Source organism: Cucumis sativus, chromosome 5 (assembly GCF_000004075.3).
Source record: "Cucumis sativus cultivar 9930 chromosome 5, Cucumber_9930_V3, whole genome shotgun sequence".
In the NCBI taxonomy this organism is placed as follows: Eukaryota; Viridiplantae; Streptophyta; class Magnoliopsida; order Cucurbitales; family Cucurbitaceae; genus Cucumis; species Cucumis sativus.
In genome coordinates, this window is record NC_026659.2 from 23,044,065 (window position 1) to 23,059,862 (window position 15,798).

At 31.5% G+C, this 15,798-nt stretch overlaps 1 protein-coding gene across 1 annotated transcript; it reads left to right on the forward strand.

Moving 5' to 3' along the window:
• Positions 1-9,197: 9,197 nt before the first annotated feature.
• Positions 9,198-12,880, forward strand: LOC101210025 (receptor protein kinase TMK1). The gene is made up of 2 exons (XM_004142774.3): positions 9,198-11,827; positions 12,113-12,880. The coding sequence occupies exons 1-2, from the start codon at positions 9,511-9,513 to the stop codon at positions 12,646-12,648; spliced, it is 2,853 nt and encodes a 950-aa protein (XP_004142822.1). The 5' UTR covers positions 9,198-9,510; the 3' UTR covers positions 12,649-12,880.
• Positions 12,881-15,798: the final 2,918 nt, after the last annotated feature.

Genomic DNA, 15,798 nt, shown 5'->3' on the forward strand with positions numbered 1-15,798 from the left:
TTAAATTATAAAATCCATAAAAAACAATACTTTTATCCAATTTACATTTTTATATTTCAATTGAAAAATGAATAATAACAATCAACAAAACATTACGAAATTTAAAAAATACTTGAAAGGTAATATGTTGAGATAAAATAAATACATAAAACAAATGGATAATGTAAGCAATATGCAAAATGTACAAGATCATTAATTAATGCAGAATGATGCAAAATAATTAATTAATTTAAAACGATGCAAAATAATTAATTAATGCAGAAACATAAACAAGCAAATTAATTAATTAATTCAGAAATAGGTAAAATAATTAATTAATTCAGAAATATGAAAAATAATTAATTAATTCAGAAATATGAAAAATAATTAATTAGGCCAGACCAAAGTAATGAATAATTAAACGAGGATGTCAAATGGTGAAATAATAATTAACGGCTGCCAAGGTAGGTTTAATGCAAAATGTCAATAAATAAGCACAGTAGCCAATGAATGTCAAATAATTTTAGCAATATGCATGCTGATTAATTAATTAATACAGAATACAAATAATTGGAATGAGTAATTGACATAAGAGGCCAAATGAGTGCTAAAATAATTAACAATATGCAAATAATTAGCTCACAATGGAGGATGCCAAAAATTAAAACTGTCAAATACATTATGCTAATTAATTAACAATGCATAATTAAGAGAGTATTTAAATGAATAGTTATTTTCAAATGCATAATTAACACATATGTCAAATGGATAATTATTAAAGCAAGATACCAAATGGATACACACAATTAACACAGAATGTAGAATTAGTGTCTAGATAATTAAAAAGATAGCAAATAATTAAATCAGTATGCCAAATGGGTGTCAAATAAGTGTTAAATAATTAAGACATCAATCAAATAATTAACGCATCATTTAATTAATTAATCAAATAAAATAATTAACATAGCACTCAAATATATGTCAAATAATTAATCCAGAGCACACAGTAGCCAAATGGATGCTAAATAATTAAATAGATACAAAACAACTAATTAATGAGCGCAACAATCAAATTGTCAAATGGGTGTCAAGTTAATTAACTAGATGCAGAACTCGCAATCAAAATAGTCCAATGGCCAAATGGATGTCAAATAATTAACAAGGATGCAGAAAATTAACATTAACCAAATAATTAGCATAGCATTGCCAGCATGCTAATTAATTAACCAAATGAAATAATTAATAGCAGTCAAATCAGATAATTAACTTACAATATTCACATAGGTGCCAAAATAATTAAAGTGTATGCACAACTCAACCATCAAAATAGTCAAATGGCCAAATAGATATGCACAAATAAGTGTAATCAGATGCAAAACACTAATTAATTAGGGCAACAATCAAATAGTCAAATGGGTGTCAAATGATGCAAATAATTAAAAGATGTGAAATGAGTGTCAAATGATTAAAAGCACCCAAATGGGTGCCAAAAAACTTACAAGGTCTGCCTTAAATGTAAAATGTTATGGGTTGATCCTCTTCACCTCTTCCCAAAAAAATTTGTTTTACGTGTCCCTCCTCTCTATCAAATAATCCTCCCAGCAAAAAAAAATTCTCCTCCCTCAATTGAATCTTCTCATTCTCTTTTTATGGGCAATGTCTCATTTTTTAGATAGAAGTGAAGTAGTTTTAGATACTGAAATGGAGTACGGTAGAGAAAGGAGAAGAAGGTGGAAGAGTGGGAGAACTTGAGACATCGGAAGAAAGTAGCAGATGGTGACCAAGGAAAACAAATGATGGTTGAGAAAAATAGGGACAAGAAAAAAAAACTTTTACTTTTAATTTTGATTTTAAATATGTTTTTATTTTTGTTTTTTTGTTTTAAAACATAAATTTAGAATTTAGAATTTAAATTTAAATTCACGTTCAATTTTCTAAAAAAAATAATAAAAAAAATAAAAGGACAGGACAATATACGGTATCTACAAAGACAATAGCTATCTAACAATCAAACATTTTGTCTAGAGATTATCCGACCATTTTAAACTATTTTTTCATTTATTACATAAAATATACATCTAACTGCTTAATATATATATATTATAGGTGTAGCTTTTCAATGAATTGTGTTTTAATTATAAATATATTCTCATATAAGAATTATAAATATAATTAGTAAATTAGGATTGAGATTAGAGCAAATAGTATAACTCTCAATCTGTACCTATTCTATTATACGAATACATGCTATTCAATAGCAGGACCAAATGTTAACTATGCCAACTTTAACATTCTTTTACTTATAAGGATGACGTGACTTCTATATTTGGATGACTAGACCATCAAATAAAATAATCACTTTAAATAATTTAGGGTTTTAATTTTTAATTCAAAACTGGATGGTAAATTGATGTTTTATTAAAAAATTAAAAACATCAAATTGTGTTCAAGATTTTGATCATCGTCATTTTGGTGCATTGTCATTTTACTAAATTTTCTGGACTCATATGCTAGATACAATTCATCCACACGCAAAAATTTTAGTGCCTTCAAGTTCAACGTATTATGTAATTCATTGTGAGAATATTTATATGCAATTCCATAGAGTTTATTTTGTACATGTTGTACATATTCTATAATTTTTCTAGTTTATTTTACATTAAATATATTAGTCCCATTTTATTTACTTTTAAACTATTCCATGTTATTATTCTAATTTGTTTCAAGATAATTTCAATTTAAAAAAAAAAGAAGAGGGGAGAGCACAGACGGTGGCGTGAGAGATTTAAGTCACACCATTATCTGAAGCCTAATCATCAAAATTTTGTATTTTGTATCTTAATTGACATTTTGTATCTTTTCGAGAACAATACAGGAGGTCCCAAATTCAAATCTCTCAGTTCCAAGTTAGTTGATATGGTATTTGAATTATCTAGGTATTGATATCAGTATTAATTAAATGTTCACATTCAACTTCATAATCAACATGTGATTAAAAAAATAGCACTATATAATTAACAATATTAAAAAGTATATTGATATTGATTGTATTTAGATTTGTATTAGTATCATCTATAACTATAATCGATTTTCATCTTAAAAAAATCCTAAAAAAGATTCAGACCAAGAGAAGTAATTGTTTGGTTGAGCCTCATTTTGTATGTTAGGATTGAATATTTACAAATAGAGTTAGAGTAGATAAAGGTGACCTAAAACTCGAAAGAGTCTTAAGAGAAAATTTATTTTCTTTTCTTTTCTTCCCCCACTACATAATGTCATTAAATAATGAAGTAACCATAGTATAGCTAATTTCCAAAAACATGTCAACATATAATTTTAATCCTTAGTTGAGTAGTACTCTATCTTAACTTAAATGGTTAAATTTCTATCTTTAAAGTTAGATTAAAGTCAAACTATAAATATGTATGTGTTAACAACTAGTAGATATATGTTTTCTTTTAAAAGATGTATGTGAATACATAAATATGAAACATATGATTTATTGCTAGCTTGATCATAATAGTCACTACAACAATTTCGGTTCTTTGTCGACAACTTTTTTTGACAACGTAAAAAAAATGTACACAAAAATATATGAAGTATTAATGTAATTTCATTGTGTGAGCAGATATTTTAAATATTTGGTGACGTAACTTACGTGGCGAAAAATAATCTCACATTTTTATACATATGTATGCTAACGCAAGATTTATATATGTAGCGACGCAAATAATGTACGTGGGAGCATATGTTTTTTTATTAGAAAAAACCCTAATTTACTTTACTTTTTTTCTCATTTTTCTCGATCTACAAAATTTTCCCAACTTCCTCGGTTTCACTCCTCTCGCAGCACCCCTCCCCCGACTTTCCCTTTTCGTCACTACCCTCTGAATGTCAAACTCCTCACCTAACATTGCCACACTTCCTCATCGAATGTCTTCGAACGTTTGCTGTAATTTGCCTCCCTCCCTCTCTTACTCGCATTCCTTGTTTATATTATGATATCCGATTAAAAGATATAGCTAAGTTGACATACAAATGTATTAATAATTGGAAAGCTAATGTGGACGGTTTAAATTTTTGTTTATTCTATATGTATTTTTTTATAATAATAATAAATAAATAAACACGGTGGTGCCAAATGGCGGATTTGGCGGCCAATAAATATATAGTTTAATGTTGCCTTGGATTGCACTTAATCGATCTTACTCTTCACTTTATTGTTTATTTATTTCTTTGTTTCCTCTCCTTCCTTTATATTTCTACTATTATTAAATGGCAAAATACGGCGCCAAATTAATATGTTTTTCCTCATTTACTTTTATGATTTATTATCATATACCATAATTTGAATTATAATTTTAGTTATTATTATTTACTCTATTGCTCGTGAAAGGGAAGAGACAACCAAATAATTCTTGCAACAACACTTGGGACAATCTATTTGCGATATGTTTCCACTAACATTTCTGAATTTATATATATTTTCATTCCTCTATTCAAAGGGTGGGTGTAAGGTGTAAGTGTAAATGATATGTCACATCTACATTTTCCAAACTCTTAGGGTTGCGTCCACTTAGTCAAAGTTATCCCGCACATGTATTAAAATAGCAAAGAAACCACGAACCAACTAAAAATCTGTCTCTGCCCACCCTTTGGCCCCCTAACACGTGTACCTCTCCTAAGCCCTAATGCAAAGGTCCAAGAAGACATCAGAGAAGAGTGGCATGCATAAATAGGGACAATCTATATCTACAAGACCTCATAACAGTGGATGAGGAGATATAAATTAACCACATTCATTCAAGCAGAATCATGTATCAAGAAGTCCACAATTATGCACCAACAGGGTGGGGAGTTAGATTAGTACCCTTGTTTAAGAAGAAGGTGAGATTTACCTAACAAATCACCCAAATATTTACAAAAAATTTCCCGTGATTAATAGTAATAGAATGTCATATTGGGTAGCCAAATTTAAACCATTTTTTTATAATTTATTGGTACACATAGCTTACATTTATTTATTCGTTTAAATTTGGATAGTCAAATCTCAACCATTGTTTCAAGATTTTTTTGGTACATGTTTATATTTGGAAAAGATCATTTTTTGATTTTGTACCCGATCGTGTAGATTTTGCTATATAATATTTTTTTTTTCACAATCTTTTATATTTGTAACAACCAAATAACAATTTAATTTTTTTTTAAAATATATTTTTTAAAAAACAGTGGAAGATGAAAACAACAGGAAGATAAAGGTAAGAAAGAGGATGAAAAAGGGAGCAAATGAAATAAATTTTTAAGTGACTAGTTTTAAAGATTATTTTATTTTGTTACACGCTCGTAAATATTTGAACGTTCAATGTATGATTTAGGTTGATTGCATAGTTTTTAATTTTATGGTTTTAAACAAAAGAAATTATTATTATTATTTAAATGGGAAACGCTCAACGGCATTAATTGCATGGGAAGTGTGCGAAAGTTTGAGTAATAAAATAAATTTTACTACGGAATTTACTATGTTTAAAAATGAATAAATACATAAGGGCAGAGTCACGTCGTTCACAAAGGGTACATTTATTAAGAATACTATTTCGCAGTTAGAATTTGTAAGTTCGAGGAAAAAGACATCCCATTGTATTACATTTCCCAACATTATTACACCTTACCATAACAAATAGAAATACATACAAAATAATTCAACCTCGATCACAACGTACAACAATTTTAAATAATTATTACCCTTTTGACTTTTCTTTTTTTCTTTTACAAAATGTTGTTATCATTCTAGTTTAGGGAAATAAAATGAATGAAAACCATATCCATTTTGAAGAATAAAATATTTGGGAATCGCATCGTCCATGGATTACAATATCAAATAATAAGCCATTTGAATCCTTCCCACTTTAGGTTGGTGTTGTATACAATACGTTTTTCTTGTGGTTGTATGTTTACAATAAACTTAAAAATTAATTACAATCTGACCAAATAAAATTTAAATTTTATGACTTTATTAGTTTTTTTCTTTATCAAATATAATTTTTTAATAATTAAATTTAAAATTAAAGTATTATTAGTTTATTTTAATTTGGAGTTTAGCAAGTTATGATAAAATTCCATATGATCTTTTCAAATTTTATTTTAAAACTTAATAAAATCAAAATATTTTATTATTAAAAAGGAAAAAAAATTAAAACTATGTACAGATATAACCAAATTTATTAATTTTTAAAGTTTATTTAATTCTTTTGTTTTATGTCGTAAATTGTTTCATTTTTCTTTTTAATTTTCTATTATTAAAAAATTAACAATTTACTGTAGAGGTGTAAAATAAAATTGATTATTTTTCATAATAATAGTAACAACAAATAAAAACGATCTAGAAAAAAAAATGAAAATCAAATATTTGTAGAATTAAGACTAATATTATACAAATATATATATACCGCATACATTTAATTTATATATTGTTATAATTTATAGTATAATATCTGAACACATGCTAAAATAATTAGCACTCCAAACACGGACATAGATAAGATTGTAATAATCTGTACTTTAAATATGTAAACACCTTACTCTGTGATTGAAGTAATCGAGGTACAATCCACCAAATGAAAAGTTTGAAAAATATTTCATTTCCTTTTAATTTAAAGTTGATTTTATTTTAATTATTATTAGATTTAATGGGTTTTTTTTTTTTTTTTTTGCAGTAATTTTTAGGAGTTGAAGGAATTAGCAGAAATTGGAGTTGAACAAGGTAATACTAATAATAGTCCATTTGTGACTAATTATAAGACATTTATGGGTTATTTCTACAAACAAGGGGAAGAAAATATGCTATATATTCAATGTTATCATTATTTCTTTCTCTATTCATTGGTCATCCATATGCATGTTAAATTAAATATTTAATTCTATAGAATGTATATATGTTTAGTTGGACTATTCGTTAAATGGATCTCACTTTGTTAATAATTAAATTTTGATTTATGTCATGGTCTTTAGCTTGATTATTTCAAGAGATTATGAATTAATTGGGTGAGCTAACTCTAAGTACGAGTAGTTAAAAGCTATGGGATAATGTTTTTGTGTAATTAGAATTGAGGAGAGATTTTATCATGTGATTGTACGTAATATTTTTTCATGTAGTGAAATTTTTCTAGTTTGTCGTCTTTTTATATGCAATTTATCTATGCCAATTATTTTTGTCTTTTTTTCTTTTTAATTTATGTTAGTTTTTCTTGCTTATTCATGCACATTATGAGATTTTCACTGGTGAAGACAATAATCCATATTAAGCATAAGGATGACTTAATAATTAATGGAGTACTGAAATCTGTATAAATTTTTAGTATTGAAAATCGATTTTTGTCTTCGTAGTTTCTACTAGTTTAAGTACAAAAATTCACATTTTTTTCAAATTTTAAATAAAGTTGCTTCACTAAATTCTATAATAATTTAGATAATTTGTGAAATTGAACGTGTGACGATGATATTTGGACTCTTCGACATTTACTAACTTGACCTATACACTTGGAAACTATCACTTGCCCAATTAAAAATGTCTATATATGACATATTATATTTTAAAAGATAAGATAAAAAATTATTATTATTTTGTCTTAGGTTAAAAAAAGGTTTGCTTGGACTGCACCTAATTGTCTCATTTTCTAAACATTGTGATCAAACATATTGAAAATAATACGTCGTCTAAACAACTTACTATGTTACTTTTTTTAGTTCAATAGTTATAAAATGGGGATCAAATCATTAATGGATTGAAAAAAATGAACGTCATGTCCATACTAAGTTACGTTTAAATTAACAATTTAAATATATAGTCTTTACGTCAAAATATATTTTATTTAATAAAAAGAAAGATGTAAGTTAGACATATCTAGTTTTCATTTTTGCAACATAATTGTAGATACGATTGATCAAACTTTGAATTCAAACAAGAGTACACATGTTAATTATCTATCATACCATCAAGTTAATCTCATAGTATATTTTTAACATATAGGTAACAAATATAGCAAGTGAGGAAGATTTTATTCCTATTGTTGTTGTTCATTTCTTCCTTTTTTTTTTTGTTATTGATATAGAAAAAACATCAAATAATAGCATTAAGATTAACCTTAAAGAGGAATGGTCACTTAAAGTTTTTGGGTTATTGGAATTGGCTGAGTTGTTTGCTTAACAAAACTATTGATTTGAAATTTGGAGTAAGGTATAAGACATGGCACATGATTTTATAAGTTTTATATAAAGTTTTTGTTTTCTTTACTTATTAGTAATGACCCCACTCAATACACATGATCGATTTCTTCTTTTTGTTTATTTTCTCTGTTGATTGCATATGATTACAGCACATTTTTATATATGATTTCTATTGTGACAAAATCTTTTGGAATGTCAAGTTTTTCTTTCATATTTAAATCAATATTTATTACAAAAATATTTGATGGGTATATAGTTGAAGGGCAAGTCAGTATTGTTTTTAGTAGGAGATTTCATAGTATTTTATTTAAATAAAAATGGTTGATATATAAAGATATTGTGAAGAAGATATGTTTTGTGTATAAAGCAAAAGTGTTTGTTTCAAACTGATGGCAAAGTTTATTCCTAAAAGGACTTTGGATAGAGTTTTGAAACCACTCAAAAAAACAAAAAACAAAAAACAAAAACAAGAACAAATTATTACCATAATTATCTCATACCAAAAGTTTTTAAAAATAATATATTACCATACAAAGAAGAATTCAAGGTAACAAATCCACCCCAAAGACAGTCGTACGTGGATCTAATCTGACCCTCCAAAAGAATTTATTTTAAAGAAGATTAGAATTTGGAACTTTCAAATCTGATGCTTACTTGTGAACAACAGTTTTAAGAATAGAAGAAAATAAAAAGAAAAGAAAATAGACCCAGTTTTAGCGAGTATATGAGTTTAGAGGTTAGAAGGGATGAAATAGAAATGGAAGGTTAAAATTGATAATGGGTGTGAAATATATATATATTGTTTGAGATGATTTGGAAGACAGCCAAGCATTATCTTTCTGATTGAAACAACCTCCAAGCTTTTGCCCTAGAATTACTCGTTTACTGTTTTCAAATTTTCATAGCTGGACCCACGCGTCTTTTTCCATTTCTCTCCATTTTCCCACTTTCCTTTTCTCTTTCTTTCTTTAATTCATTTCTTTAACGCCCTTTCCTTTTCTCTTTCATTCTTTTTTCTTTTTTCTTTTTTTCTTTTTTCTTCCTAAAATCACCTCCCTCCCTCCCCGCCGTTTTGTCCTCCATTCTTTGCTCTCTTAACAACCAAAGCAAACATTTATCAGTCTTCCTAAAGGAAACATAAAAGCCTTTTAATCTTAATGCATACTTTACCCTTTGCTTTCTCAATGTGATTTTCTTTTCTTTTTTTAAGAAAACCCTACCATATACTGGGTTCTTCTCTCTTTTCTCTTCTGGGTGGGCGACTATTTCTGTGACTTCCCTTCTCTTTTCTTGTGAAAAGCTTCAAAAATGAGGAAACCCCATTTCGGTTTTGGGGTTTTTCTCTTGCTTTTCCCCTTGTTTCTGCACTTTCTGGGGTTCTCTGTTTTTGCTCAGCCGGCCGCCGGTGGTGCTGGTGATGGGTCAGTCATGAATCTCTTGAAGAATAGTGTTGGAGCTCCGAGTTCTCTTGGATGGACTGGTTCGGATTACTGTCAATGGAACCATGTCAAATGTGATTCTCAGAGCCGAGTTGTTAAAATCCAAATTGGGAATCAAAACCTCAAAGGATCACTTCCGAAGGAGCTTTTCAGTCTCTCCGCGTTAGTGCAATTAGAGGTACAGAGCAACCAGTTGGGTGGGCCCTTCCCTAACCTCGCCGATTCTCTTCAGATACTTCTAGCGCATGATAATCTTTTTACTTCCATGCCTGCTGATTTCTTCGCCAAGAAGTCGGCTCTGCAAACCATAGATATCGACAACAATCCCTTCTCGGCGTGGCAGATTCCTGATAATATTCGAGATGCATCTGCGTTACAGCAATTATCGGCCAATCGTGTCAACATCACCGGTATAATCCCTGGAATTTTCGATGGCGCAACGTTTCCGACTCTTACGAACTTGCATTTGGCGGGTAATTTTCTTGAAGGGGAATTACCAGCAAGTCTTGCAGGTTCTTCGATTCAGTCGCTTTGGTTGAATGGACAACAGAGTAGTTCTAAGTTAAACGGTTCAATCGCCATATTGCAAAATATGACTAATCTGCAGGAGGTTTGGTTGCATATGAACCAGTTTTCAGGTCCTTTGCCGGATTTCTCCAATCTTCAGGGATTAGCGAAATTGAGTTTGAGGGATAATCAGCTTACGGGTATTGTTCCTTCATCCTTGGTAAATTTGAAATCTCTCATGGTTGTGAATTTGACCAATAATTTGCTTCAAGGACCAACTCCTGCTTTTGATCCTAATGTTCAGCTGGATATGAAACCACAAACGAACAAGTTTTGCTTGGATTCTCCGGGTGAACCATGTGATCCCCGAGTGAATGCTTTGTTATCAGTTGCAGAGTCCATGGGTTTTCCCACAGCCTTTGCACAAGGCTGGGCAGGGAACGATCCCTGTCAGGGTTTCAAGGGTATTTCATGTATTGGCAACCCTACAAACATAAGTGTAATTAACTTAAAAAATATGGGTCTTGCAGGCTCTATTTCTCCTAGCTTTTCATTGCTTACATCCGTGCAAAAGTTGTTTCTCTCTAACAATTTTCTATCTGGCACAATACCGAATGAACTTGCGACTATGCCTAGTCTTACAGAATTAGATGTCTCCAATAACAGGCTTCATGGGAAAGTTCCAGTCTTCAGGAAGAATGTGATTGTCAACACCCAGGGGAACCCGGATATTGGGAAAGATAATGCCAGTCCTCCCGTACCTGGTTCTCCCACCGGGAGATCGCCCTCTGATGGATCAGGTGACTCAGCTGGTAATGATGAAAAGAAAAGTAATGCTGGAGTGGTTGTTGGCGCTATAATTGGTGTTATTGTTGGCCTTCTTGTTGTTGGGACTGTGATTTTCTTTTTGTGCAAGAGGAAGAAGCGACGTGGTAATAGAGTGCAGAGTCCAAATACTGTGGTGGTACATCCTAGCCATTCTGGAGACCAAAATTCGGTGAAGATTACGATTACAGAGGCTAGATCCGATGGAAGTGCGCCCGAAACCAGCAGAGTTCCTATTGCTGGACCTAGTGACGTGCATGTAGTAGAGGCAGGAAACCTTGTTATCTCGATTCAAGTTTTAAGGAGTGTAACTAATAATTTTAGCCCTGAAAATATATTGGGGAAAGGGGGTTTTGGAACTGTTTACAAGGGAGAATTGCACGATGGTACGATGATTGCTGTGAAGAGAATGGAGTCTGGAGTCATAGGTGAGAAGGGTTTGAATGAATTCAAGGCTGAGATTGCAGTTCTTACAAAGGTTCGCCATAGAAACTTGGTTGCGCTTCTTGGGTATTGCTTGGATGGAAATGAGCGGCTTCTCGTTTATGAATACATGCCCCAGGGGACGTTTAGTAGGTTTCTGTTTAACTGGAAAGAAGAAGGTATTAGACCCCTTGAATGGAAAAGAAGGTTGATTGTTGTCTTGGATGTGGCCAGAGGTGTTGAGTATTTGCATAGTTTAGCACATCAGAGCTTTATCCATCGTGATCTCAAACCATCAAACATTCTTCTCGGAGATGATTTACGGGCTAAAGTAGCTGACTTTGGGTTGGTTCGTCTTGCTCCTGAAGGGAAGGCATCGATTGAAACAAGACTAGCGGGAACATTTGGCTATCTTGCCCCTGAATATGCAGGTATACACTCTTCTCTTGTCCTTTTTGCTATGAAACTCTATGTTGCAAGTTAATGACATGTTGAGGAAACAACTAAGTTACATTTTATATCAAACAATTGCTTCATTCTATTGTTTATATTTTGAACAAGTTTTACCTTTCTGATGCATGTTGGATTGTGAATGTAGTTAAGTACAATAATTAGTTGGCACTATATTTGTCCACCTAGCAATCGCCTTTTAGTAACCATTTTCTTCTGTTGATATATACTAACATTCTATTCTACATCAATGGCTGGTGGAGCAGTAACTGGACGAGTTACAACCAAGGTCGATGTTTATAGCTTTGGGGTGATCCTCATGGAGATGATATCTGGTAGAAAAGCAATCGACGAGAGCCAGCCAGAAGAAAGTTTGCACCTTGTATCATGGTTCCGCAGAATGCACATTAACAAGGACACTTTCTCAAAGGCCATAGACCCTTCAATCGACATAGACGAGGAGACCCTTGTCAGCATCAACACAGTTGCAGACTTGGCTGGTCATTGCTGTGCAAGAGAGCCATACCAACGGCCCGACATGGGTCATGCAGTCAACGTGCTTTCGTCTCTAGTCGATGTCTGGAAGCCTACAGAACCAGACTCCGAAGAGAATTTGGGGATTGATCTTGAGCTTTCATTACCACAGGCCCTTAGGAAATGGCAGGCATTTGAAGGAAATAGCAATGTGGACATGTCCTCCTCTTCATCATCATTCCTTGCCAGTGGTGACAATACACAAACCAGCATACCGAACCGGCCATCTGGTTTCGCAAATTCATTTACCTCTGTTGACGCACGGTGAGTGATAAGAGGAACTTGAGTTTCTGATTGCCCTTTAGGTGTTTTATGATGTTTATTCTTTAGCCCCCCTCTAATCTTTGTTGGTTCTTTTTACTTTTAATCCCCAAAGTTAAAACCTTTTGTGTAAGGATTGTGATATTTTCTGTCCTTGTGGTTTTGGATACTTATGTCATCCATCTATAAAGTTTTAGAGATAGAAGTTTCTTAATCTACATCCACACAATATTCTTCTAGTATTCCCATTAAACATGTTATTTTGATAGAATTCCCCTGAAACGTTAGAAGATGAAATGGGGAAAGAGGCACAACTTTATCCTAGTAGTAGTTTTCTATATATCCTCACGGCCTCACCATATTTGTTTGTGTTATATTTGACCCTTGAATGTAGTTTTTCACACAGTATTTCATTGTTTCCACTAGGTACTGTCAAAAACAATGAAAATTTTAAACTTGAGAAGAAGAGAAATCACCAATTTTTTTGTCAATTTATTATTATCATTGTTCAACAATTGGTGCAAATAAGTATGAAAATCTTTGGTTTGGTTAATAAACACAAACGCATTAAAGTACCGGTTTGGCTCTTACGCTTTCTACCTTCAATTTGGTCTATTTTTTACATTTAAGTTTCATTAAAGAGAAATGGTTAGATTTTTAAACTACATAAATTAAATATCTTCCTAGAATGTTCTTGCTTTCCTTTATACATAAATTAATAAGGGGGGTTTGGGTTGGTTATTACAATTGAACAAAGGAGACACATGATTATGAATAGAAAAACGTAATAGAATTTGATTTTATTGTCAAATGTGAAAGAGACCCATTCCTTCCATCCATCCATCCATCGATGGGGGTATGTGTGGGCGATTTATTCCGTTTTGTCGAAACAATATCGTAATTCCAACAAAAGAAAACCCCAAAATGTAAAGGAAAAGACATTTGAATGAAAGGCGCCAGCTCAGCAGTAGGTTTGTGTGTTTACGTTACGTCACAGTCCGTTTTCACAAATATACACGTGGCGAATCACCATGGGGTGGAGCTGATCTGGCTCTTCTCTGTCAAATTTGACTGTGACAAACACATATTGGGTAAAACCCACCGTCACTCCCACTTCCGTCATTTTTCGTCTCATCAAATTTCTCTCTTTTTATGTTACAATTAAAATAATCTTTTTCTTTTTGGGCTAAATTTATTGCTTTCTTTAGTCAAAACGTGAGCTGTAATTTCAATTATTTCCATTTTCCTTTCTTCTTCCATTCAATTAGCAAAAATTTTAAATTTTAAATGTCCATTTATACGCTAATTCTTTTTTCTTTTTCTTTTTTAATGCTCATCTTCACAATTTCTACACAACGGTTACTTGTTTTTATCTCAAGATTAGCAAGTTAATTAATTAATTAATACACAAGTTTCAAAGCCATCTTGTCCGCATCGTAACAAAAACATTGGTAACGTAATAATGAAGTAGGTATGAGGTCAATTTGTTAAATTAACAATTTTTAAAAAAAACTATTTAGAAAAAATGTTAATAAAAGTTAACTCAATGGTCATTTCTGTTTATTTGAAGACCAAAAGGACTTTAATTAAAATCCTCCAATCCCATTGTATACTTAAAACAAGGGGACAATTGGAAAAATTAGTGGTTTAAAAAAACATTAGAAAAAATGGGTGTTTTATGGTTTTTTTTTTTTACATTTTGTGAGATGGGTCCCATTACCTATAAATTATTATTTTTAAATATTATTGGTGTTATTATTATTGTCTTCGTTGTTATCCTTATTATTTAATTGTGAACAAAATTGAATGAAATAAAATATTTAAGTAGAGAGGTAAATTGTAACTTTATTATTTAATTCTATTTTTAATACACTTAACTCTCTTTATAAAGAAAGATCGACTACCTCATGTGCAAGTGTCGTTCACATAGAACCTTTCCTTTCTTCGACCTTCAAAGTTCTCATTTGAATATTTGCTACTATCACCATGATCTGCACTGACGGCCGCTCCGCTTGGGCTCACGTCCAAAGTTTTGCAGCGACCGCCACACCCTCCTACTCATCGGGGTCGGGCTCTTGCCCCGACAGCCGGGTATAGGTCGCGCGCTTCAGTGCCATCCATTTTTGGGGTAAGTTGATTCGGCAGGTGAGTTGTTACACACTCCTTAGCGGATTTCAACCGTCAACAAATTCATTATATATATTGGAAAATTAATCTAGAAGCATACAATATTAATAATGTATTTTTTTAGCACATATATTTCTGCCAACGAATTTAACGTGTAGAGAAATTTTCTTTTTGCCAACAAAATATTTTTGTTGGTAGAAACAATTTTTGTCCACAAAACAAATGTTGGTAGAAATTATATTTTTGTTGACATGAGGACGATCATTGGTAAAAAGACCTTTCTGCCAACATAACGTCAACAATGTGGACAAATGAAAAGATGATGGGGTTTAGACCACAAAGCATGCCCACACAAAAATAACAGAGTAGAAGTTCTGTCCTTGTTTTTCTTAAGATCTACCCACGCATTTCTCTGCATATGCAGAGACCCAAAATATTTGTAGTGATACTAATTATGTTTTTTACTCTACACATAGGGGTAATGTTTTTGGGATTACTCAATTGCAAACTCACTTACGTAAGTTCGAAATTACTGATATGGAAACATGTATGTTGTTAGACACTATATTATATTTGTCTTCACCTATCAACTTAAACGACTTTTGAGTCAGGTGGTCCAAAGAAGTCATGCGTTCATATGTTCAAGTTATTACATTGTTGTTTCTTTCCTATTTCATATTGATTTTCACTTGTCATTCGATTTTCTTAATGTTTCAAGCTATGAGACATGTAATTGTTTTGAATTTGATAACTTGATCATGTGGGATAACCCTTATGTGCTTGGGTGCTTATGGGTCGCATGTTAGGTTATGTGTGGGTTTGGTGTTGACAAAGTAGATTGTAGTCACAAAGTGGTTGCAATCACCTAAAAGTTGAAAATGTTATATGAATCCTCTTTCTTTGTAACATTCTCTCACTGATTTTTTCTTATTTTCTAAGGCACGATTTTCTCATATTTTACTTTTTTTTTCAAATCACATCCATCAAGTACTCAAATTATTTTATTACGGTTATTTTTTGTGACAAACTT